Consider the following 25,618-nt stretch of genomic DNA (forward strand, 5'->3'; position numbering starts at 1 on the left):
TGTGGTGGCACATGCATTTAATACCAACACTTAGGAGGTAGAAGTATATACATTTCCATGAGTTCCAGAACAGCCAGGCTACATAATGAGACCTGTTTCACAAAACAAACACTCAATAATCCAATAGTCAGAAAGATCAGCAAGAAGACTGCCCAGGCTACAGACGGAGTGCCAGGCCAGTCTGGGCAACTTAGTTAGAACCCGTCTTAAAGTGGAAACTTAAGGGTTCTTTGGAAAGTCAGTTGTGTTGGACGGTGTTTTGCTGGGCCAAACACATGAAGGAGTGTTTTCCTGAAGTAGACACGGGTAAAAGGATGTTTTGCTAACTCAAGCATGTGAAAGACCCACGATGAAGGATTCTTTGCTAATGACACATATACACTGGTCCGCCTTACGTGCATTGTTGAGTTCCATCTGTCAGGACTCCATAGAGAGAAACGCACTAAAAAACTTCTGGTGGTTGTTGAGGCTTCTCGCTGCTTCTGTGGACTCGGGCTGATTGGCAGAGTGATGTCAACTGAGAAAGACTCACATGGAGTTTTGTTTTGTTTTGTTTTGTTTTTGTTTTTTTCGAGACAGGGTTTCTCTGTGTAGTCCTGGCTGTCCTGGAACTCACTTTGTAGACCAGGCTGGCCTCGAACTCAGAAATCCACCTGCCTCTGCCTCCCAAGTGCTGGGATTAAAGGCGTGAGCCAACACCGCCCGGCTCACATGGAGTTTTGCTAAGTCAGACTCATGGGCTGAGGCAAGACTGGTGGAGGACACATGTGAAGTTTGGCGGGAGTAGAAACAGTACTAACCAGACACTGACGGAGGTGAGGCTTGGCTTGCTTGCATAGCTAAAAGCTTCTTGAACTTGCATCTTCGATGATCTTTGCTTTGATGAGAGAGACATAGCAGAGAACTTCTCCTGGCAGCCCTGCTGGCCTTGGTACTTCCTGCTGGGGACTAGTTGTCTCTGATAGGTTGTACCACTGCTGCTGACTGGTGTTTGCTCCCCCGACTACCGAACTGGTCTGCTGGTGTATCCATGAAGTATTTGTGAGTGGATCGAGCTGCCGCTGTTGACCCGTGAACTGCTGGTTTCCTGACAACGCAGATGGGATTTGCTCCAAAGAACCATTTCTGAACAGGTCCACTTCTCCTGTATCCTTTCTTTTCCACTACCTCTGGTGGGCTGTGGGCTAGAAGGGAGGTTAAAGCATTTGATAACAATCATTAAATATAGGATTTGAAAAAAAATTAAAGTTATACCTGTCTCAAAATTCAAACCAGCTAGGGCTGAGGTTGTAGCTGAGTTGTCAAGAATGCACAAAAATCTGTGTTCAGTCTCCAGTACCTCATAAATAAAACCAGACATGGTGGCGAACAGAAATCCTCACCAGGTCCACAGTGAGACCCTGGCTGAGAAAAAGCAAGCAATAATAAAATAAATAAATAAATAAATAAATAAATAAATAAATAAATATAGGAGGGGGACTTGTGTTGCATATGTACAATCTAGTACTCAGAGATGACACAACTTTATGCTAGCCTGGTCTACATAGTGAGGTCCAGGATAGCCAGGGCTAAATACAGAAATCCTGTTTGAAGAAAAATTAAATTTGGGTGTTTTTCTGTTGTTCTTTTGAAACAGGGCTTTGTGTAGCCAGACTGCCTTTGATCTAGCTTGCTGTGAGGTGAGGATAACCTTGAATTTCTCATCCTCTTGCTTCCCAAGGCCTTCGCCATCCGGCCTCGGTTTCTGGGTTCTGTTCTTTGTTGTGTACTTTTGTGTGTGTGTGTGTAGGATTATTATTTGAGCACAGTGTCTCACTCATGATTGGCATCCTCAGCCCCCAAATTTAAATTAAATTAAATGGAGGGAATCCAGGCACTTGGGAGGTTAAAGCAGGAGAATCCTGAGTTGGATGTCAGCCAGAGTTCCAGGCAAGGCCCTAACAAGCTGAAGGCCTCACACAGATAGAACCTATCTAGATAGGTTGCCCAGCTAGCCTGAAGGTCTGGGCTCAAGCACTCCTCCTACCTCAACCTCCTGAGTGGCATGATCACAGACATAAACACATACCAGCCCAAATGGCACAGTGCTAATTGACTTCTTTCTTGTTTGTTTTGTTTTGATTTTCGAGACAGGGTTTCTCTGTGTAGCCCTGGCTGTCCTGAAATTCACTCTGTAGACCAGGCTGACCTTGAACTCAGAAATCTGCCTGCCTCTGCCTCCCAAGTGCTGGGATTAAAGGCGTGCGCCACCACTGCCTGGCATTAATTGACTTCTTATAATAATGGTTTTATAATATCATGTGATATGGAGAAAAGGAAGATAATTCTGTCTTTCTTCTACTGTTTGTAACTGCATTTGTTGTATAACTATGTTCCTAGTAGAAGAAAACTTTAGCTTTTTTATTGTATAAGAACTTAAGTCCTAGGGCTGGAGAGATGGCTCAGTAGTTAGGTGCACTGACTGCTCTTCCAGAGAATCCAGTTCTCATTCTTAGAACCCACATGTCAGCCCACAGAGGTCGCAGGTCTTAAGAGGCACAGAAGCAGAACACCACAGGGATATAGCTCAGCAGTCAGAGGAGCTCACTCCCAGCACCACATGCAGTGGCTGCCTGTGACTCCAGCTCTGGGGAAATCAGATTTCTTTTTCCGACCTCCATGGTCATCGTATTCTCATGTGCAAACCCATACTCTAACACATTGTGTGTGTGTGTGTGTGTGTGTGTGTGTGTGTGTGTGTGTGTGTGTGTGTGTTTGTGTGTGTGTTTAACAAAGTTAGGCATGGTGGTGCATGCTTTTAATCCCAGCACTCATGAGACAGAGGCAGGTGGATCTCTTTGAGTTCGAGGCCAGCCTGGTCTACAGAGTGAGTTTGACAGCTAGAGTGACACAGTGAGACCCTCTCTTAAATTAAGTACAGTTGTTTTCTCTAAATCCTCTTCCTTTTTTGAAGGTTTATTTATTTTGTGTGTCTGCATGTTTCTCTGTGTACCATGTGCATGCAGTGCTCACAGAGACCAGAGGAGAGCAGATCCCCCTAGAACTGCTATCTATGGGCACTAGGAGTTGAACCTGGGCCCTCTGGATGAGCAGCCATTGCTCTTGTCCACTGAGCCATCTCTCCAGCCCTCTCTAAATCTTAATTATACTTTTAACATTTACTTAATTTATTTACTTATTGAAGAGGCATTCACTCACCACTGTGGAAGGTTGGGGGTGGGTGGAGCATGGAGGTCAGAGGACAACTTGGGGGCGGCAGTCTTCTGGTTCTGCCATATGGGTGTCATGGACCAAACACCAACCATCAAGCTTGGCGGCAGCAGGTACTTTCACCCTTTGAGCCATCTCAACAGCCCCCAAGTCCCCTTCAATGCTGAGGATAGAACCCAGAGCCTTCTATGTGCAAGGCAAGCACTCTACCACAGAGCTACACCCAGAGCAGTAAAACTGCCTATTCCTAAATTAAATGCACACTCTTCCACTGCAGTACTTAATCTGTGCCTGGGAGCCAGACAGCACCAAGGAAAGAGCCTTCAGCACCCACACCCAAGTCTGACCACACCCCTGCAACACTGTCTCAAAAAGAAAAAAGAAAAAATGCTAGCATGCAGGAGTGCCTGGATTCTACCCCAGGGTAAGGTGGAATACTAGGTAAGCGGCTAAACTCAACCACAGGAAAGCTAAACCACATGTACTTGGCCAGCAGGGTATCACAGCTTTAAGAAGCAGGTAAGTGGAATTCCACATGGGACGGAGACAAGAACCTTACATAAGTCACGAATCTCCATCCTGAAGGCTGGCCTGCTGTGGCTCCTCCTCCATCCACCCCACCTGATCTCTAAGCTCTTCCTTAGTCTCTAGAAGAGTTCCAGGTAGGATCCCAGACCTCTTCATGTGAGGTGACTGCCTGTGGCAGCTGGTCCCTCTGCCACTCCCATAACAAGGACAGCAGCCAATGATTCTCTTCCAATCAAAGTGGATTCCTGTGACATTCACTGCACCTCTGAGACCAGTGAGTACCCTAAGAACACAGAAGCGGCACAGAAGCAGAGCCTCCTCCCCATGAGCATCTCTGACCTTCTGACCTGCAGTTCTTTGCTATAAAGCAGAGCAGAGAGGAAGATGAACCAGCCAGTCTCCTGCCTCACTCCAGAACCTCTCCAGAGGTCAGGACCCCAAGCTCATTATCAGGAAGGCTCTCTCCTTCCAGGGATGGATGCAGTCTCTCTGCTTATTTGTGTTTGGTTGTTTGGAGACAGGGTCTCATGCTCTACAGCAGTGGTTCTCAATCTGGGGGTTGTGACCTCTTTGGGGGGGGTCACATATCAGATATTGTGTATATCTGGTATTTACATTATGATTCATAACAGTAGCAAAATTACAGTTGTGAAACAGAAACAAAAATAATGTTATGGTTGGGGGTCACCACAGCATGAGGAACTGTATTAAAGGGCCACAGCGTTAGGAAGGGTGAAAGGCACTGCTCTAGAGCTAAGGCTGACCTTGAACTCATGATGCTCCTGCCTTTACCTCTGGAGTGCTGGGATTACTGACATGCTTCAACACACAGGCCTCAGAGAGCTGTCAAAGAAACCTCCAAATCAGTGGGTTCCTTTTTCTTTTTTTCGTTTTATGAAAGAGCTGAGTATTGAGGCTTTCTCTTTTGAGACAAGGTCTCGCAATGTACCTTTGACTGGCCTGGAACTCACTTTGTAGACCAGGATGGCCTTGAGCTCACAAAGATCCACTTGCCTCTGTCTCCAAGTGCTGAGATTAAAATTGCCACCACACCCAGCACAGTTTCTTACTTACTATGTGGGGAGACAGGGGAAAGGCTTCTTGCCACAGTAATAGTGTGTCTCCATACTGCTGTGTTTCAAGTTCACATTTGCTAGAGAAGAATGACTGGAACTAGAGGAGAGCCAGGTGTGGCAGAGCACACAGATTCAGAAAGCTGAAGTACAAGAACACTAAGCACAAGGATTCCAGATGAAACAGGACAACATAGCAAAACTCCCACATCTCAAAAAAAAAAAAAAAAAAAAAAAATGGAGAGAAATAAATTTACGATCAGGTATGGTGATTCACATGTGGGAATCTGAAGCAAGAATATCCCCTTCAGCTTGGGAGTTTGAGGCCAGCCTGAACAACAGAGAGACTTTGTCATAAACCAAACACCAGTCAGGAAAAGTTTTCCTTCAAAATGATCAACACGTCTGGCCAAAGCCCCTTCTAGCCTGAATATTATAGCTGAAAATAAACTCATGACAGATCTCTCTGGCTCGGAACACACCGATGTACACCATTGTATGGTTCCCTTGTTATCAATAACCATCCAGAGCCCAGGAAGGGAACCTACGTGCTTGACTTTTCCAGAACAGCAGTGTGAAGAATAGTCTCACACAAGCTTTCCCTTCGTGTGCAGCTGCTTTGAAAACATTAACCCAGGAGTGGAAATGCCTGGTGTAAAGATGCACACATCTTAAACTGTATTTATAGAGAGGACGGACCTGGCGACTGTCAAATTCACGGTATATTTAGGCTAGGGAATTTGTTTATGTGAAATCCTGACACAGAGCCAGCCCCCCTCACCCCAACCCTGGATCCTTCCAAGAGGGTCAGGGAGGCTCCAGACTTGTCACTCAGCATTCAGTTTGCTCTGCTCCTGGTCATAGAGAGAAACACATCACTCATCTGAGCAGACTGGGGTTCACTGGCTTAGCAAGCTATCACTGGTGGAATCTGTGGAGAGTTCTGTGGGCTTGTGACTGCACACCAGAGGCTCCTGTCCCAAAGAAAAGATATGGCTCTCAGACCTGCTGCACGTGCCTAGCAGCTAAGAACCAGGTCACATCTCCAGATTCACCAGGTTGTCCCTCTATTTTCCCTCCATGTCACACCTATATGAAGGTCCCTGCCTTTTGCCAAGACCTAATTGGATTTTACCTTTCTTATCTAAGATTTCCCATCTCCTTCATTCTTTCAAAGGTCTATGGGTGGAATATGACTTGGCCAAGAAATTGCTTGTGACCAACTCTCTGAGCCTTGGTTTCTTCATCGGTAAAAAGGAGGGTTCCGTGCAACGTTTTAAATTTTGGATGGCCGTCTTGGTTTAAAGGATTTTTTAGGCAAGTCTGGCTTCTATGAAACCCACCTTAAGAGGCTTTAAATCAGCATCCTGACTGGCTTAGGGCTTTCTGGGAGGAAGACTTAACTTTTGTTCGCAGTTTTTGTGACTACAGTGCAATGAAAAACCAAAGCTGAGCCTGATGTAGCAACTTGTCTCTGTCACTTAGATAGCTGAAGCAGGTGTGCCACTCTTAAGTCTGACTTGAAGACTCGAACTCAATGGGAAAATAATGACTATAAAATAACAGCATTTAAAATACAATAATCAAGGAAGACTGTTCCAATGCTGTTGGTACTGGCACCTGGGTCTCAGGTTTCTGGGCCTGTATGATCACAAACCCAGAAAAAGGCCTCTGTTAGCTGGAGTTAGGCTATGCCACACTAATGCAGAGAGCAAGTGACAGTCAGGGAACTTGGAGGCAAGGGAAACCTGAGGAAAAAATGACACTCGCCTGGACAGCTGGAAGCGCCTAGATTCACCCTCTCCATCTGGGGCTAGCCAGCAAGGGAAAGGCTCGGGCTCTATCATCAGACCCACCTGGGCCAAAGGACACTGTCACACGAGGTAAGTCAGGGACCAGCGAGTAACTGCGGCCACCTCCAAATTGGGACACGGTGCCTGCCTTACCCACGCTCCTGGAGCGCAGCCTGTACTCACCCCTGGCCGACCCTCTGCGATAGGCTTGGGATTTTATCCAAAGTGGCCTTCGCCGCGACCCACAACTGGTCCCTGAGCACGTGGGAGTTAGTCTCCGTACCTACTGAGCCTCAGTTTCCCCATCTCCACAAGGATAAGCTCCCAGAGGAAGAGACAAACTTACAAAGGTACGGGGACTGGCACCCTTTGTGCCCGGCAGTGCCCCCACCACCATGGAGGAGCACACAGTAGGCGCTCCGGAAACACTCTCCGAAAGGAGGAGCGGGCCACTTCCTGCCCTGGAGCTGACTCCGGGAGCCTTGGTCCCACCGCTCCACCCCGGCCCAGGCCATGTGGCATTCCTAAGGTGGGTGGGCGCAGGAAGGAGGTGCCGCGGGCCCGCCCCCTCCGGCGCGTGGGCGGGGCGAAGCCCCCTGGCTCTGCGGGCCCGCCCCCGAGGGTGGGCGTAGCTGGCCACGCTCCGCACAAAGTTTGTTTCTGCCTCGGGGCGGTGGGGGAGGGTGCGGCGGGCGCGCTGGGAGGAGAGGGGATCTGACGTCAGGTCGCGAGGTGCTTTCCAGCCGCGAGCTGTCAGGCGGGTGTCAGACCCGGCAGGTACGCGGCGCGTTCCCCCGGCGCCCCCCTCCCGCTCCGGCCGGGTCGTCCGGCACCCCACCGAGGCCGCGTGGGCCGGAAAGCCTCCGGGGAAGGTGAGTGCGGGGCGTCGGAGGGCTGGGGACGCGGGAGGAGGCGCGCGGACAACTTGGAAAGTTTCTTGGGGCGGCGGGGCGGGGGAGGGGGCGTCGTCCCGGCGCGTGCGACAGTGGGTGTGTGAACCCGGGGGTGTGTGTGAGTCGGGACTGCGGAACGCTGGCGCGGAATGTCGTGGGGGGAGCCTGTTCGGGGTCTTTGAGGGAGGGGGTCGGCTCCCAAAGATCCCGAAGATCCTCTGGGAGAGGGCGGCCGGTGCCCTGCAGCGGGGTGAGCGCGCGGGGAGCGGGTTTGTTTGGTTTCAAAAGTGCACGTTGCTAACCGCCGGCAGCCCCCCCCCTCCCGCACGGCGGCGGAGCGGGACCGGGGGCCGCCGAGTGACAGCTGGAGGTGGGGGCCGCGGGCGGGGCTCCGACGGAGAGGGCTTGGGAGCCCGCGCGAGTTCCCCTTTCCTTTGGAACAAAGGAAAGTCTGTCTCGGAGGCATCTGTCACTCCCGGGAGGGCCAAGGCTGTGGGGCGCGTGGGGCTGGCGACGCGGAGAAAGTTTGTGCGCGCCGGGACCCCGGGGCCAGGCGAAGGGCAACCGGGCGTCTTTCGGGGGCTGTGCGCGCCCCCGATGCAGGGGGGCGGCCAATATGGAGTCTGGGCGCAGAGTTGGGGGGGCGGCGCGGAGGTTGGAGCCCAGCCCCCTCTTTTCCCCTCCCCCTCCGGGCCGAGTTCGGAGCACAAAGCCGAGCGCGCACGCTCTGGCGGCCCCGCGCCCCAAGAGTCAGCCTGCGCGGAGTACCAGGGAAGGGGTTGGGAACTAAACTTTTTCCTGTCCCAAAATGGACACGTGAGTTTTCTTTCTTGCAGAGTTCTCCCCACCCCCCCCCCCCAAGCGCCGGGTGGCGGGCCGGCAGGGGAGCTGTTGCACGCACCGTGACTCTGGTGGGGGACAGTTGAGTGAGGGTGCCCTGAGCGCCAGCGGATTCGTCGGCGCCCCGTGAGCCATGTGCTCCGCTGCGTCTGGGCCGCGGGGGAGGCTGCGCGCTTTGTGTGAACTGCTGGGAACTCCAGCCTCAGTGTGCGGCCCGGGGGAGAGTATCTGGAGCTGGACGAGTTGTCAGAAAGTTCCTGTGGGAGTGGCCGCAGATGGTGGTGTGGGAGTGTGTAGGAGATTGATGGGGTGCAGTGTCCAAGGGGTGCCTCCAATAATCCAGTTAATGTAAAAACTGATGGATGGATGGTGTGGTGACGTGCGTGCTCCTGGGTCGGAGAGATCGTGGGTGGGCAGGTCACTTGGAGTTCGTGGGTGGGCGGGTGCAGGAGTTGGGTTAGTTTCGAGAGTCTTGGTCGTTGGTCCTAGGTATGGGGTGTAAAGCTGTATGTGTTTGTAAAACTCTGGGAACTTGTGGGGTGTGAGCAGTGGGTCGGGTCAGTTATCTGAGCAGTGTTCAATTTGCATGAGGGATATTGAGGTATCAGTGGTGTGTGTGTATAAGTGTGTGTAACCCTGCAGACAGCCCTAGGGTGCAGGACCCAGAGGTGGCAAAAGTTCCCGCTGAGGGGTGCTCTTCTGCCCCCACACCAGGAACTCTGAAGGCTGGCTTCTGGCAGGCAGCCAGAGTGGAATTCGGAAAGATAACCTTGAGTAAACTTCTCACCCACTACCAGGACTGCCTCCCTGAGCTGGCACTACAGCTGTCTCGGCGACCGAAATGTCTGCCCTCAGAATGCATCCTATTTGTGTTCCCATGAGTAAACAGAGCCTCTGAGCAGTGCCGGCTTCACCTCCAGGTGGCCTGGCTGAAGGTAGACCCTTCCCTCGAAAGTCTGGCTTAGCCAGCCCAGAGATCTGGGCTCAGACCCAAGTCGAGGAAACAAAACCTGGGAGATGCCAGAGTCTTTTGGCTAGGCCTGCCGGGGAGCTGTTAAAAGGCAGAGAAGGGAGGAGCCTTGAGATTCTGGCCCAGCCTTGGCCTAGAACTTGTGCTATTAAAATGTAAATTTCTTTTGCTTTTGTGAACAGGAACTTTGTCTGCTGGAGGGGCAGCTGATACGAGTTATCTAGGCAGAAACCTTCCTTCATGGACCAGGGGAGGAGGAGGGCTTCTAACTCTGAAAGGAGGACATTTAACTAGGATCACACAGCCCAGTGGAAGTTAAAGTAGGGACCAGAGCCACACTTGATTGGTCAGGATTCTGAGATTAAGTCTGGGACCAGGTCAGAGGCCGGACCACGGAAGAAGGTCTAAGAAGCAACCGCAGGAATGACTCACTACCCACCGCACGGTGTTAGCAGACCCGCCTCTGGGCCTTGGAGGGAAAATTACCGGATACCAAATCCTGCTGTATAATGAATCTTAAGTGGGAATTTAAAAAAAAAAATTATGTGTATGGATTTTTATCCACGCCTCAGAGCTCAAGGGCATCTAATCCCCTGGAACTGGATTTTTGGGTGGTTGTGTGCCTTCATGTGGGTGTGGGGAATGGAACCCACCTAAATGCTGAGCTACCTCTTCCAGCCCCAGAAATTCACTTTTAAAATAAGCAGGCATGGGGACCTGGGGGAGAGGAAGACTGGAGAAATGGCTCAGTGGTTTAAGAGCACTTGTTGCTCTGACAGGGAGCCTGGGTTGAGAATCCGGCACAGACATGGGCTCACAACAATCTAACTCCAGTTCTGGAGGATCTGCCACCTCCTGTCTTAGCAGGACTCTGCATATGTGATACTAAGACATACATTAGGCAGAACATCTACACACATAAAATGAGTAAAATCTTGGACGGGAGAGAAGGGATTTGTGGGAGGGGGTCAAAGAATACTATATATATAAAATATTAAATCAAACAGGCTAAACGCCTCCTATCCTCCCCACCCCTAACTAACTGCTGAACTGCTCTGTAGAGCAGCCTGTTGCAGACACCTCTTCACACATGGAAGCACACAACAGTGGCCTTTAATAACTGGCCTCCTCACTGAGCGTGTGCCCAAGGTCCGTCCATGTTGTAGCAAGCATCAGAAGTGCACTCTGTTTGTTTTACGTGTATGAATGTTTTGCACGTATGTGTACACATCACATGGATGTCCATGGAGGGCACGAGAAGGCATTGGATTCCCTGGAACTGGAGTTAGAGGTGGCTGTGAGCTGCCATGTGAGTGCTGGGAACAGAGCCAGGTCTCCTGGAAGAGCAGCCAGTGCTCATAACCACTGAGCCATCTCTCCAGGCTCACTGTTACTTCTTTTTATGGCCAAATAGCTCGTTTGTTCGGCCATCTGTTGAAGACCTCTTGAGAGTTTCCACCTTTTGGCTCCTGTGAGCATTGGTGCACCGGCTTCTTTGTGGGACCAGGTGTGCATTTCTCTTGAGTAGCTAGCTGGTAGCGAGACTGCAAGTTTCCCCTTTTGTGAGTTTTCAAAAGAGTTAATTGAGGTGATAGATGCAAAGTCTCCAGGACAGCCTGGAAACCAGGATTCAAGTTGGGCATTGGCACTGGGGAGGCAGAAGCAGAAAGGTCTGCCTGGGCTACTGTGTAGTGAGACTGTCTCAGAACCACAGGAGGACGCTGTAGTCTTTTCTAGTCATATTCTGTTTTTAAAAGAGGTGCCACCCACGTCTCAGTGGTCCCTCTCTGTTCCATGAATCAGTGGCATTTAAGATTTATCCAGCTTGCTCAGGCTGTGGTACTACTGTCCAGGATTTGAGACTATGACCCTCTGCTTGTGAAGGTGAACTCATTAGGAGACTAAGGAAGGAGGGACAGGCACTAAGTGGTAATGTTATCCCCATCCCCTTTGTCACTTGCCCCAGGCTCCCCAGAGGTCCAGCTTAGCCCCTAAGCACCATGTCGGACAGCGATCTAGGCGAGGATGAAGGTCTCCTGTCACTGACCGGCAAGAGGAAGCGCAGGGGGAACCTGCCCAAGGAGTCAGTGAAGATCCTCCGGGACTGGCTGTATCTGCACCGCTACAACGCCTACCCCTCAGAGCAGGAGAAGCTAAGTCTCTCGGGACAGACCAACCTCTCGGTGCTGCAGGTAAGAAGGGACCAGGCACCAGTCTCCAGCTCTGTTCCCGGTGCCCTGTGGTCTTGGCCTGTCTTAATCCCTGCGGGGATAAGGTGAGAAGGCCACCCCTGACCCCAAGGGAAAGTGAGGTCGCTGAGGTTTTGGCCCTTGTTCTGGGATGAGGGTTATTGTTGACCTTGAAGGTGAGAAGGCACAGGAGCAGAGGTGCTGGGGTGCAGCCCATGGCACTGTTGGCACAGGACTTGCTTTAAAATGAGTTGACTAGACTGAGAAGATGACCGGGGATTAAAGAGCACGTCCTTCTCTTCCTGTGTGGGTCCATGTTCAGTCCTCTGCACGTCAGGTAGCCCTAACCTTCCGTAACCCAGCTCTGAGGGCTTCTCACCTCTGCAAGTGCACATATGCCCGTGATTTTTTTTTTTTTTTTTTTTTTAATTTCTTAATGTAAAAGAGAAGGTCTTGTAACGATGGAGCTGGAGGTAGACAAGCTGGTACACGCCTGTGATCCCAGCCCTCAGAAGGAAGAGGAGGAGGCTAGTTATACATTCCTCTCCTGTGCCTGGTGGAACTGTTAGGAGGAACGCATTTTAAACTGGATATAAAAGGACCTTTGTGAACCACACTGAGGGGCACACTCGAGACGTTTGTACTAGAGGTTGTGTCTCTTTTCAGTTGTCCTGCCGACCAGCAGATGGGTTTTCTGTTTGCATAATGCTGACACCCCCTACCCCAGTGCTCTGGGTCTGGGTTGGCTCTCAGTTCCCTAGTTTATAAAGTAGGCCCTTGGCCTAGACCAGAGTCCTGCCCCAGTCTTGCTGCCCTCACTGTTTCTTTCTTGAGCCAGCAGGCCTCCTTTTGCTTCTCTCCTCTGGCCTGTCTACCATTTCCCCAACGCACAAACTGGCTCCTTCCCGGCACCTCACCTAATCCTGCTACTTCCCCGGCTTCCCACCTCCGTTCCTCCTTCCAAGGCAAGGCAAGTGGTCGGCCTGTAACAATCCTGTGACCTAGCTCTATACCCTAGACAGTGGTTAACCCAAGTCTGTCTTGAGACAGGGTCTAGACTCAAGTTCTAGGACCTGATTGTTATCCTAACTTGTTCATGAGGACTCTGGACCTCAGCCAGTCTGCTTGCTGTCGCTCTGAGCCTCGTTTCCTCATCTGACAATGGAAAGAAGCATTCTCAAGAATTCAAACACCATTTGGGCTGCTCGTCTTCTCTGTTCGTGTCCTCCAGGAGCTCATCACATTTAATTCCTGTGCCCAGCTCCTGCTACTAGGATACTTTCAAGGAACATCTATCTACCCTGGGGTTGTGGGGTACAGATTGATGAATACTAAGACAAACCAATAGAAACAAAAGGCCTAGAGTTTGAGACCAGAACTGCACAGACAGCCTTCACTGGTCCCCCTGCCTCCAGCCTTTATCTTTCAGTCACAGATATATAGAACAGATCATGTGACACACACTCCAGGGACTCCACTGTCCTCTGATGGGGTCCAGACTTCAGAGCACCCCAGCTTCCTTTGCAGTCCTTCCTGGGACTGGCTGTTGGTTATGAATATCCGGGATCAGTCTCATCAAGCACTTGTCTTTTGCAAACCCTCTAGCCTGCTTCCTGTTTGGAGCCATTGCAGTATATCCCTATGGCACCTCACACCTGTCCTGTCAAGCCACTTGTCACGTTATTGAAATTGCTTCTTGTCAGGGACAGTTTCTCAAAGCTGAGAACTGGACTGACCCTTTTCTAAAAATTGGAGACTGGGCTGAGTGGTCAGGCACTGACTGGCCTTGCACACCAAGGATCAGGGTTCCCTAGCACTGCACCAAAGCGATGTTCCGTGGCCCTGACTCCCCTCTAGATGCTAACACTTTAATAATTTTTATTATCTTGTAGTAAATGTGTAGTACAAACATAAAACTGAGTTTAAAACGTTGTATTTTTGCTCTCATATCCAGCTATAAGACCAGTTTTCCATAGTAAATAAATTGACTGTAGTGTATTTTGCCACCTACTCCAGATGTGTAGTGGGGCATGACGCACCTACTTGTACAGGCCAGAGTGAAAAGAGAAAGTCAAAATATCCTTGCAGAGACCCATGAGGCTTACAGACCATAGCTTTACTTTAGCATCCACGTATAGGGCAGGGGTCAGCCACTGGAGTGCAGGGAATTAGAGACAGTGGAAACCCTCTGGCACTCCCAAAAGGGTACCTCAGCAGTGTGCCTCTCTTGAAGATTCTTCAGGTACCTCAAGTGTCTGAGTGGAAACTGACAGCTCCAGCGGGCCCTGCCCTTTCTCACGCTCCTGTACACATTTCCCTTCAGTGTTGTGGAATATGAGGGGGTTGGGTTGTTTCTTGACATAAGGTCTTGCTATGGAGCCTGGATGACTTTGTCTCATTAAGACATCTAGCTGCCTGCACCTCCCAGTGCTGGGCCTAAAAGTACCACAGTGGGGGGGCGGGAGCGGGAATTACAACCTTTTTTTAAAATCTGTTTTGTTGTTGTTTTGGTTTTGTTTAGTGGGGTTTTGGGGGAGGGTTTTTTGTTTGTTTGCTTTTGGAGGCAGGTCATCCTGACCTGACAGTCTTGGAACTCTCTGTGGACCAGACTAGCCTCTGGCCTGCATTGCACAAAGATCCACCTGCCTCTGCTTCCAGAGTGCTGGGATTAAAGGTGTATGCCACCATGCCCGGCTGGAATGCAACTAGTTGATTCCATGCTTTTCCCTGTCACCACTGACATCACCTGTCACTCCAGGACATCAGTTGCCTGTTTACAAGTAGGTCTCCTCTGACCCACATCCCTGCAGTGTGCTCTGATTACCTTATTCCTTACTCTGACCAGGGAACCCCAACCTCTAGAGGAGTCAGCTGCTTCCACAGGACCTGGGCATTTGTACTGGCCCAGCATTAGGACCTTTAGCTGGCTGCATTTAAGTGGCACAGGGTTCTCTGAGTGTGGGGAGCAGAGCCCTTAGTTTTGGGTGTGTTTTTTTTTTTTTTTTTTTTAATCCGCCAGGGAAGGGATAAGTAATTGCAACTGCAGAAACTGAATTGTGTTGGAAATGTCCGAGGTTTTGTCTGTATTTAGTTTCAAATTCTCCTTTGCTCCTAAGGACATTCCAAGGTCTTCACACCAAGCCACACTCCTGCCCCAAAGGAAGAACAGTAAATGAACTAGCTACTGGCTCAACAGGTATCTGCATTATGCCAAGCTGGTTTCTTCTCCCTGGGGCACCTCTTTTGATTGTGTCTTTTTTTACTTGCCCTGGAGCCATGTCATTAGCAAGTCAGTGAGTCATGTAAGTAAATGGTTTGCCAGGTTTTGTTCAGAGCAGGGCAATTGGGAGAGTAAGACCCCCCCCTCCCCACTCCCCTTCCCCCCCAAAAAACCCCAACAAAATGGTGTTGTGGAGGATTGTCAAGGTCCTTGGGACAGTTAAAGCCTTAGTTATTGGTTGGAGTCTTCTGGTTTCCTGTTTCGGGAGCCTGGAGCGGTCTGAGTCCATTTCTTAGCTTCCCCAGCACCTGGGCTGCACAGGGAGAGCTCAGGACTGGGAGGGCTCAGGACTGGGAGGGCTCAGGACTGTGATGAAGGCAGTCCAAACTGCACCTCTATGTCTTTCCTGACATTCCTGACCCTACTGGCTGCATAGCTATTCCTCTGGTAAGGCCCTGGGGAAGAAAGGAACCTGTAAAGGCTGGGTAGGAGGAGTGGCCTGTCCCCCTGTGCAGGCAGTCACTGTATTTACATCCTGTCCTGTTGATTGGGCTTCCACAAGCAACACTTCACCTGTCCCTCAAGGCCCTCCTGTATATTTTTTGAGCTTCTTCTGTGTGACAGCCACTGGTAAAGAACTGTTGGTGCTCACCAGAGCAGGTTAAATAAAGCACTGTTCTGAGTCTGCCTAACAGCTCTCTAGAGCCCTTGTTTAAAAACATGCATTGCCAGGTGGCGGTAGCAGCTCATATCTGTGACTACAGGATTACCATGAGTTCAGGTCAGCCTGAGCTACGGAGACCCCGAGGCAAAAGACATCCAAAGTTTGGCATGGTGGTGCACACCTTTAATCTAACGCTCAGGAATAATTGGAGGCAGGTAGATGTTAAGTTCCCAGCCAGGGACACACAGTGAGATGAGACCGTAGTCTAAAAAAGGAAAAGCAAATAAATCTAACAACAAAAACATCTTCCCAACCCCACCTCATCCTACCTGCCTGAAATCCATAAAGCAGATAGAAAGTAGCTGTTTTAACAGATTTGTTTTTTTAAATCCCTCCAAGGATTGGGGATGAAGCTGAGTGATAGGGCATTTATCTAACGCACGAGGCCCTGGGTCAGTCCCCAGTACTGGGGCAGGGAACAGTGAGGCTCAGCTGTGAGGCTGGGCATGTACTTGGTTCACAGAGTACTTCCCTAATAGTCAGAGCCCTGCCATGAAGCCCCAGCACTGTGTCAGTCCAGGGGTCGCTCTCATCCCCCTCAGGTGTGCAGTTCTAGGGAAGAAGACAAAGCAGTAGTCTACCACACAGTCTGTGGAACAGGGTGAGTATGGAGGGTATCCTGGGCTAGGTGCCCACATAGCTGGTAGCTGGTATCCAGAAAGCCTTCTTGTTTTCTCCAAAGCTACATTCCTCTCAACTTCGCTAGACAAGTCACCAAGATGGTTGGTACCTGTTTCCTGCTCCCACCACCTCACAGCCAGAGGTAAAGGAGAGAAGGGGCATGGCTCCTATTCCAGGTGACCGAGGGAGGTAGGAAGCAGGTGGACAGGTGCTGCCCTTGGTGGGAGGAAGGGTCTAAAGCCTGCTCCCTTCTGCTGTCTGACCAAGGGTAGCCTTCACACCTGAACTCCTAGTGGCGGCCACTACCTCAGTAGAGGAGATTGTCAATAAAATCATGCCAGCAACTGATAAAGATGAACTGAGTAGGGCGGTCGGGAGCGGAGGTTTTGTGTTTGAGTGATGCTTTTAAGATTATGGGGATTACGTAACTGCCCTTGTGACAGGTGAGGGAAGGTGGAGACTCTAGCCAAAAGACCAGCTTGTGAAACCAGCTGTGTACCCCAAAGCAGTGTGACTTCAGGCACGTCTGGTCATCTCTGTGTTCCCTTTTGTAAGGGGACAAACTACCTGACACTGCCTACTACCTCCCAGACTTGTGTACAGACTTAACAGAATGTCTACAGAGTGGTTGCAAGACACCAGTGTCACTCCTGTTTCCAACCCAACCAGCAGTTCAGTCGTGTCCGTCGTCACCCCCCACCCCCCACCCTTTGTAAAGGACCCAGCTAGAGCTCCAGCCAGTGTCTGCCAGTGATTGCTTGTGTGCGAAAATGCTGAGGTGAAGAGAGAGAAAATCCCAGGGGCAGCCCTCTTGAAGCTGGATGGGAGAGGGGAAGAGGCACCACAGATGTCTCTGTCAGGTTAGCTTTCTGTCAGGTTAGCTTTCTGTCAGGTTAGCTTTCTGTCAGGTTAGCTTGACAGCTCTTCTGCAGGATTGGTTATAACTGCAGCTGGCTGCTACAGATCAGTCTTCATCACAACCGGTCTCTTTGGCTAGACATGGAGGAGCTCTCATGAGGAGACTATACCCAAGGGTTTGCTCAAGAAATGTACCAAGAAAGAAGCCAAGTACTAGTCAGGGGCAGAGATGGTACTTACTACAGCTTCTGATGTGTCTGATGAACTAGTAGGACAGAAGGGTGTGAAACATCCTAGGGTGTGAAACTTGTCAAACCACATGGTGTTCCCACCTAGTGGGATCAGCCCTGACTGAGAGCTCGCCATCCACCCTGGTCTCTTCCATGTTGAATTGTTTTGTTCTTGAACGTGGGGTTTTTACTGGGTTGCTTTCTCTGCCTAGGCTCCTGAGTAACAGACAACACACATTTGCAACTTGTCCATTCAGTAGTCCTTGTTTGAGGCAGGGTCTTTACTAAGTAGCCCAAATTGGCATCACGCTTGAAGTGATCTTCCTACCATGGCCTCCCAGTGCTGGAATTACCGGTGCGTACCATCCTAGCTGACTTCAGCCTCAGCCTTTCAGACAGACCATTAGCTCTGTCTCTGATGTTTAGTATTTCTTCTACTTAAGGAAGGGTTTGCTTTTTATTGCTCATAGTTGCAGAGGCCTGGTCTGTGATTGCTTGCTCATTGTTTCTGAGCTAGTGGCATAATAGTGTGCTGGACAGTTGGAGAGCTGCTCATGGCCAACAGGAAGCAGTTAGGGATCTCATAGGTTTATATACTGTTCCTTCCTGTTTCTGGGCATGTCCTGGTGGTCATTCACCTGTTTGTTTACTGCCATTGCAAAACCAGATGATGTCAGCACCTCAGGGCAGGGCATGTAACTGTTAAAAGGCAGCGCCCGTCCCCCACCCCCACCCCCCCAAACACCAGTATCTGGCCAGAAGCACAGCAGGCAAACAGTGATGAATAAGAAGCCCTGAAAGAAGAGAGTAGGGAAATGCTAGAGGCTCTAACTCAACTGTTTTAGGGACTCCATAAGCTGGGCTCAGGGTCCTGAGACAGATGTGGAGAGAAGTGATTATCTGGGTCCTGCCAGGTGAGATTCTGCCTACTGCCAGTCTGAGCTTTTAAGTGTGTTCACTGGGAATGCTGGAGATGGCTCATCCCATTTTACAGACAAAAGTTTGATGCACTGTGCTCAGTAAGTAGCGGCTGTTAGAGAGATCGGCACTGGAGATACAAAGCCTGTGCCTTGGCCCACCAGTGGGCAAGAAAGCATTCCAGGAAGAAGGGAATGTGTTATGTAGAAGGTGTAGTGTTCTTGGGAGGTTAAATTTGATTTGGGGATTTTGGGGGGATGGGGGAAGGTCAAGACAGGTTTCTCTGTATAACAGCTGTGGTGGTCCTGGAACTCACTTTGTAGACCAGGCTAGTCTCAAACTCATAAGAGATCCATCTGCTTCTACCTCCCAAGTGGTGGAATCAAAGGCTTGTGCCACCAACACTTGGCCTTTGTTTAGTCCCACCCCCACCCCACAGGGTTTCCACATCCGCAGCCTTTGCCTGTAGAGTGCCGAGACTAAAGACTATCTTTAAATCTATCAATCTCAAAGGACTGTTTTGTTGTTACTTTGTTTTGTATGAGCAGGGCCCAAAAGCAGCTGCACATGGTGACAGCAGAAAAGCAGGAAGGAATGGTATGGGTTGGAAAGGTAGACTGGGCAGGAGGGTCTTCGTGCTCTGGCTCCTGAATCTGGACTCAGACTAGAGGTAGTAGGAAACAGTCACTTTCTAGCCGGACACCAGCCATTGCACTTTGAGAACATTTACACTCGCAAAGAGGTCGGAAAGAGAGCTAAGAAGCCGGGAGTCAACTCATGCTAATCACTTGCCTAACATGAGCAAGACTGGGTGTAACCCTCAGCACTGCAAAGATAAATATGGACACATGGGGCACAGGGTGTTAGGTCTGTCCCCATCCTACAGGCTCTTAGAGCTTTGCAGCATGACACAGCATACAGAGAGGGTGACAGACCTCATAGCCCTGGTGTTGCTTGGAAGCAGTCTCTCCCTGGTAGCCCCTTTGGTGTCTCTGTGTGTCTCTGGTCTACAGCTGCTCTGCAGGCCTAGGAGTCAGGGACTCTAAGCATCCTTTTTGCCACACCCACCACCCACACGTAGTGGGCAGCCAGTTTCCTAAGCATCAAACGTTTTCCTCCCAGCACCTCCCTAAACGTAATCTGAACTACCATCTCTATCCCATCTCCCAATTCTCTACATAACTGGTCACTCCTTGGCTTAGAACCCTCCTGTGGGGCTGGTAAGATGACTTGAGGATCAATGAAGTGGTCCAGAGGGTAAAGGTGCTACCTGCCACAGAGGCTGGGACCCACAAGATGAAGAGAGAAGCAGCTCCCACAAGTCATTCTCTAACCTCTGCAGGCACATGATGCCTGCCTGCGTATACTTGTGTGTGCATGCGTATCGCTTGGGAGGCAGAAGCAGGCAGATCTCTATGAGTTGGTCAGCCTGATCCAGAGTGAGTTCCAGGACAGCCCAAGGATACACAGAGTCCCTATCTCAAAACAAACAAACAAACAAACAAACAAAAATATATAAAGCCAAGCATGGTGGCTTTAATCCCAGTAATCAGAAAGTTGAAACAAAGTTTGAGGCCACCTTGGTCTACATAGTGAATTCCAGAACTGCCAGAGCTATACAATGACACCCTGTCTCAAAAAATAAATAAAATAAAAACCAGTAACTTGTATGTAGCCTTGGCTTTCACAGAACTCATATTTAGACTAGGCTGGCCTTGAACTCAGGAAAACAGGTACGTTTGCCTCCTTCTCTTAGATTTCAGTTGAAAACGGTTTCCTCAAGTCTGCACCCTCAACACCATTGTCCCACCAATTCCACTGGCCACCATTTTGTCTGAGATGTTTGCTGTTGTGTCTTGGTGTCTGGAACACTATGAGCATTTTGTAGCTGTTTTGAATGGAGTTAACTGATAAATCTCTTTACACTCTTTCTAGATATGTAACTGGTTCATCAATGCCCGGCGTCGCCTTCTCCCTGACATGCTTCGGAAGGATGGCAAAGACCCTAATCAGTTCACCATCTCCCGTCGTGGGGGTAAGGCCTCAGATGTGGCTCTCCCCAGGGGCAGCAGCCCTTCCCTGCTGGCAGTGTCTGTTCCAGCCCCCACCAACATGCTCTCCTTGTCTGTGTGCTCCATGCCACTCCACTCAGGCCAAGGTGAAAAGCCAGCAGCGCCCTTCCCACAAGTGGAGCTGGAATCTCCCAAGGCCCTGGTGACCCCGGGTAGCACACTCACTCTGCTGACTAGGGCAGAGGCTGGAAGCCCCACAGGTGGACTCTTCAATACGCCACCACCCACACCCCCAGAGCAGGACAAGGACGACTTCAGCAGCTTCCAGTTGCTGGTGGAGGTGGCGCTGCAGAGGGCTGCTGAGATGGAGCTTCAGAAGCAGCAAGATCCAGCACCACCATTACTACACACTCCACTCCCTCTAGTGTCAGAAAATGCCAAGTAGGCACCTGCTCCCAGGCGGCTTGAGGTTCAGGCCAGCTGTCCCAGATTCCTGGTTCACTTCTCTTTCATACAGAGGGTTATCTGTGTACGGATCACTGCCAAGCCAGAGGTCCTCAGCAGAAAGATGCCAGCTGATGTCGCAACACTGCACTGTTATGGGACCTGTACTCTGCTGAGTACCATTCCTTCAAGCATCCTCTCCGAAGAGACCAAGGCACCATAGCCAGGCGTGGTGTTGCTGCTTCTCCAGAGAGCCCTGGGACACCTGCACTCCAGCCTGCTTTCCTAGGCAGGCTCAGGAAACCTGCCAAGTTCAGACTTGAGCTGGGTCCAAGCTGCCCCTAAGCTGTGCCTCTTTTGGTCGAGCCAGGTGTGCACATTCCAACCTATTCAAAGGACAAAGGAAAATGCCCAGCAGATGTCACAGAACCGACTCCAGTTGAATGTTTAGATTTTTGCGAAATTGTTTTATTTTCCTTTTGCTGTGGTTTGTGTTAATGGCAGTTGGTAGCCCAGAAGCACAAGTGTGGGGAGAGAGCACCTTATATGGTGGATGGAGCTTGCTAAGTAGGGTGGTCTATGGCTGCATAAGGATGATTGTATAAGGGACCAGATTCTCTGCAGTAGTGCTGAATGCAGACAAGAATGCTTGCTTAATTCTTGGTTTGGTTTACCCTATTATAAAAGACAGAAGGAAAATATCCACAGGTGGTGGGTTATTTGCACCAGACACAGAAGGGGATAAAGCCACAACCAAGTTCAAGCAAACCAGACAGCCATTTAGACACAGCCAGATGAGATGACAGATGAGAAAATCAGAGACACACTTGTTTCTATTGCATTTTGGGGTGGTTAAGCTAGAATGAAACAGTTTTGGTTTTTCCTCTGTTCTGGGTAACTCCCTCCTCTCCCCTCTTTGTAGCTTGTTTCAGATTTATTCTGGAGCTTGGTGAGAATGTCTAGTGCCAGCATCTGCTACTTGAGGAAGAGTGAGCCATCTGCTGGTCAGGAGGCCCTTCAGCCATGCCACTTGTTCACAAAGGCAGCTGGAACCTTCCTGAAGAAGAGAGGCTATTGCGGCTACAGACTGGCCTGGCCGCCTAGGAGCTGTGTCTGTTTCACCTCCCTTCAAGTTGGGATTGCAAGGGCCTGCCTAAATTTCCTGGGGAAACAGACCACACTTGGTCTTAATCTCTTTCCCTTCTCCCTGTTTACTTTGCTTAGTTCTCAGCAGCAATATACCCCATCTTTATATATCCTAAGAAACACTAATCCTAGGTTCTTATTAACCAAAATATGTGCGTTCTGAATAACCAGAAGATGTGAGGAGCCCTGACTGTAATTTCCTTAAGTTTACCAGGTTGTGAGCACAGATGGGGCTCTTGGATGTTGACTGACTTGGAGTGCCTGTCCCAGAGGAAGGCAGAAGACCACTCTGGCCTTTCAAGGGAGCCCCTGATACTTACCAGGCTTCCATACCTCTCCTGAGTGGCTTCGCCCCATCCACCCCTTGCTGTGCAAGTGGGAGTAAGAAACTCGATGTTTGTAGGGACTGCTTTCCTAGGCTCTGTCTAGTGCCTCCCTCTGGCTTCCTGGACTCCAGGAGACCCAGTAACCTCCCCTGTCACCTTGAGGCACTCCTGGGAAAGGAGTATGGCGGCTTCATTGAATTTGTGGTTTGCCCACTCCTACCCCACCTGTCTGAGATGACATGATTGCTGCAGGATGCTACGGTAGGGGGTGATGCTAGGATGAGGGATTTCCCCCAGTGCACTGAGCAGAGGAGGAGGGAGGGAGCCATGCTGCTGACATATTCTGGTATTCCCCCCTCCAAGAATAAAACAGGGCATCTGAAGGGTAGAGCAATTTCTGCTTAGGTTGTTTGTAAGATAAATCTGGAGAGGCACGATTGTCCCATTGAACAATATTTGAGCAAAAAACTACTGTAAATAACTGGTTTTTGTCTTTTGTCAAAGTTGTTTTGGTTTTGTTTACATTGAAAGTCAAACTGAATTCTTGATTGGACCTACTGTGCTTTGGAGACAAAGCAGTTTTGCTTTTTTGAGACAGGGTTTCTTTGTAGCCCTGGCTGTCCTGGAACTCTGTAGATCAGACTGGCCTCAAATTCACAGATATCCTCCTGGCTCTGCCTCACAAGTGCTGGGATTAAAGGTATGTGCCAGTCACTTAGTTTTTACTCCGCCTTAACCTCTGCTGCTGTCCCTCTCTAGCCACCTAAGTGTTGTGCAAGCCTTTCCAGGTCTGCATCTGTCCTGTCCTCCATGTCTACAGGGATGCATTCCCTGTAAGCCTGGCCTGTATGCTGACAACAGGTAGACTTGGAGAACTGCCACTTAGGAGGTGGCAGTTTTGTCCCCGAGTAAAGAGAAGCAGAATTCAGATATGAGGGCCGCATCTGACCACATCTACTTCAGCCATAGCTCAAGGCAAGAAGACCTGCGCTTCTCTGTTTTATCAGCCTTGATTCCCATTTGATTCCACTAGCTGTGGGTGTGTTTTACCACATCAAGGTTATAATTGTGGCAAAAAGTACAAAGGACAGTAGCAGTCAACAGCTCTGCTGTGCACCTGGGCCTGTGCGGTGCTCCTCTGATTGTTTCTTACACACTCACACAGGAGATGCCCATGCCCTGAGGAAGGCAACTGAGTGAGGGTTTAGGTTACAAGACTGAACTCAGCCAGTGTAGGTATGGATTTAGGACTTTTAAGTGTCTTCAAGGTCACTGAGAGATATCCAAAACCCACTTAAAGTAGTGGTAAGTGGTTTACCACTAACAAGCATCCAGCTATCTTTAACATCAATGTGGGCTAAGCACGTCTTCAATCAAATCAGCTGGCTGCATTTTTTTCTTTTTCAAAAAAAAAAATTTTTTTTTTAGATTTCATGTGTGTGAGTGTTTTGCTTGTATGCTACCAGAAGTTAGAAAAGGGTGTTGGATGCTCTAGAATTGTAGTTACAGAAATGAGAAGCCACCATTTGGGTTCTGGGTACCAAACTCAAGTCCTTGGTAGAAGGAACAAGTGCTCCTAACTGCTGGGCCACCTCCCAGCCTTGGTTTGGTTTGTTTTGTTTTGTGATAGTGTCTCCTGTATGCATGTGGTCTAGCCTTGAACTCCTGACCTTCCTGTACCCAATACTCTTTCATCGGGGGTCTTTTAGTGTCCCCTACAACTGAACAGGCCTAGGACTTAGAGGGATTGGTAAACCTCAAAAGAGGTTTCCTTTTGCTGGGCATAATATACAGGTTCAGTATAATTTAGGGGTGTGGGAGAGTAGAGACTAAGGGGGCTGAGACAGAATAGAGACTTAGCAGGTCGGTCAGTAGGTCGATGGGTGGGGGATAGGGGGTGGGTGGTGGGTGTTCCCTAGTAAAATCTGTGATCATCCTTTTCCTGTGTCCCCTGCTGATGTATGGTAAGCACCTTTTCTCCACCATAAACCTCTAGGCAAGCCTTGAGATAGCATAAACCTTCGTTCCTTTACATTATTTCTCAAGGAATATGGTCATGGTGATGAAAACGTGATTAATACACTTTGAAAAAGAGAAGTGTTTTGAGGGTTCCACTTTGTAAAGAGAAACGGCTTCTCTAAATGAAACCCTAACCTTTCAGAGAACTAAAACTGAAACTGTCTTCCAAGAGCCCTGTTGGCAGTATTTGCCTGGCGTTCACAAAGCCCTGGGTTCGATCCCCAGCACAGCTTACTCTGGAATGATAAACCAGACATGTAGCTTAAACCTGTAATCCCAGAATTCCTGTAGAGTCACGAGAATCAAAAGTTCAAGGAGCAGCCTGAGTTGGCTCAGTGTATAATTGTACTTGCTGCAAAGCCTGATGACCTGAGTTCAATTCCTAGGACCCCTGTGACAAAAAAAAAAAAAAAAAAAACCTGACTACTACAAATTGTCCTTTGGTCTTCTCATATGTAGTGTGGCGCACATGTATTCCCACACACACAAATGTAACAAATTTTTTTTAAAAAAAATTTCAAATGGTCTTCAGCTATATAGCCAACTTGGAGGCTACCCGAGATACAGAAGGCCTGATCTCAAACAAAACAAAAACAACCTGAGAAGCCATGGGTTCATAACTGGCTTGAATTTACATGCTGAGTATGACTGATACCTCTTGTTTTTAGGACAGAGTCTCACTATGTAGCCGAGGCTAGCCTCAAAATCAGGGTCCTTCTGCATCAGTCTCCCAAGTCACTCCGTCTGTGTGTGTTGAGAAGAAAGGTTGGGAATCAAACCAGAGACTTCCCACATCTTTTGTTTGGTTGGTTTTTTTTTTTTTTTTTTTTTTTTTTTTTAGACAGGGTTTCTCTGTATTTTTGTCTGTCCTGGAACTTACTCTGTAGACCAGGCTGGCCTCTTAACAGTTACAAGATAAGGAAAAAAGGTCTCGAGCTGGGGAGATGGCTCAGCAGTTAAGAGCGTTGGCTGTTCTTCCAGAGGATCCCGGTTTGATTTCCAGCATCCACATGACAGCTCACACCTGCCAGTAGTAACTCAAGTTCCAGGGGACCCACTACCTTCGCACAGACAAATAAATGCAGGCAAAGCACCAATGCACATAAAAAAAAGGTTCTTCCCTGAATCTTTTGACTTTTGAGCCCTCAGCAGTCTATAGTGACCTGAAGGTCACTTTCCTGAGATTTTTCACTTTAATCACTACTTTCCCGTACCTGGACTCCCCATCATAGATTGAAGGTTACACAAGTACACCTTGCTTCCCTGTCTTCATCCACTATGTAACATGGGCGGTGGCCTTCGACACAATACTAACCTCAGTTTTCTGCAATCCATCTGTGTATATCTGAGGCCAGCTCCAACTCCACTGCAAGCAGCTGTCAGGGACACAAGCCTTCTAGTGGGAAGGGAATGATCTAATGCCTGAGGCCATGTTTAACTTGCTAAAAATCCTACACCTACAAAGACAAATTGTGCCCTACTTCCAAATTTGTCTCCCACCTCCAAACCTGACTACATCAAGTTCTTAGACTCCATCTTAGACCACCCAAGTTGTTTATTTTAACCAGATGGATGCCCTGGGATTCAGCCAGATTGTTCACTTC

The 25,618-nt window shown here is 49.5% G+C and overlaps 1 protein-coding gene and 2 long non-coding RNA genes across 5 annotated transcripts in view; 1 reads left to right on the forward strand and 2 right to left on the reverse strand.

Annotated features, from left to right (window-relative positions):
• LOC143441484 (uncharacterized) lies at positions 1-7,129 on the reverse strand. Its single transcript, XR_013108945.1, has 3 exons — positions 6,951-7,129; positions 5,069-5,142; positions 1-1,184 (listed from the first exon to the last, which is right to left on the reverse strand). It is a non-coding gene; the product is annotated as an uncharacterized LOC143441484 (long non-coding RNA).
• Tgif2 (TGFB induced factor homeobox 2) lies at positions 7,070-22,477 on the forward strand. Of its 3 annotated transcripts, none has more exons than XM_034496717.2 (3): positions 7,070-7,133; positions 11,274-11,499; positions 20,003-22,477. In XM_034496717.2, exons 2-3 carry the CDS (start codon positions 11,308-11,310, stop codon positions 20,522-20,524), a joined length of 714 nt encoding a protein of 237 aa, XP_034352608.1. In that variant the 5' UTR covers positions 7,070-7,133; positions 11,274-11,307; the 3' UTR covers positions 20,525-22,477. The 3 variants fall into 3 exon arrangements, with proteins under 3 accessions (XP_034352608.1, XP_034352607.1, XP_076786237.1); XM_034496716.2 differs by lacking the exon at positions 7,070-7,133 and adding an exon at positions 7,301-7,476; XM_076930122.1 differs by lacking the exon at positions 7,070-7,133 and adding an exon at positions 7,973-8,313.
• Positions 19,580-25,618, reverse strand: part of LOC143441483 (uncharacterized) — a 9,875-nt gene continuing 3,836 nt past the window's right edge. The window contains exon 2 of the long non-coding RNA XR_013108944.1: positions 19,580-21,198. This is a non-coding gene — a long non-coding RNA (uncharacterized LOC143441483). The remainder of the gene's footprint in view (positions 21,199-25,618) is intronic.

The sequence above is a fragment of the Arvicanthis niloticus genome, chromosome 2 (genome assembly GCF_011762505.2).
Source record: "Arvicanthis niloticus isolate mArvNil1 chromosome 2, mArvNil1.pat.X, whole genome shotgun sequence".
Lineage (NCBI taxonomy): Eukaryota > Metazoa > Chordata > Mammalia > Rodentia > Muridae > Arvicanthis > Arvicanthis niloticus.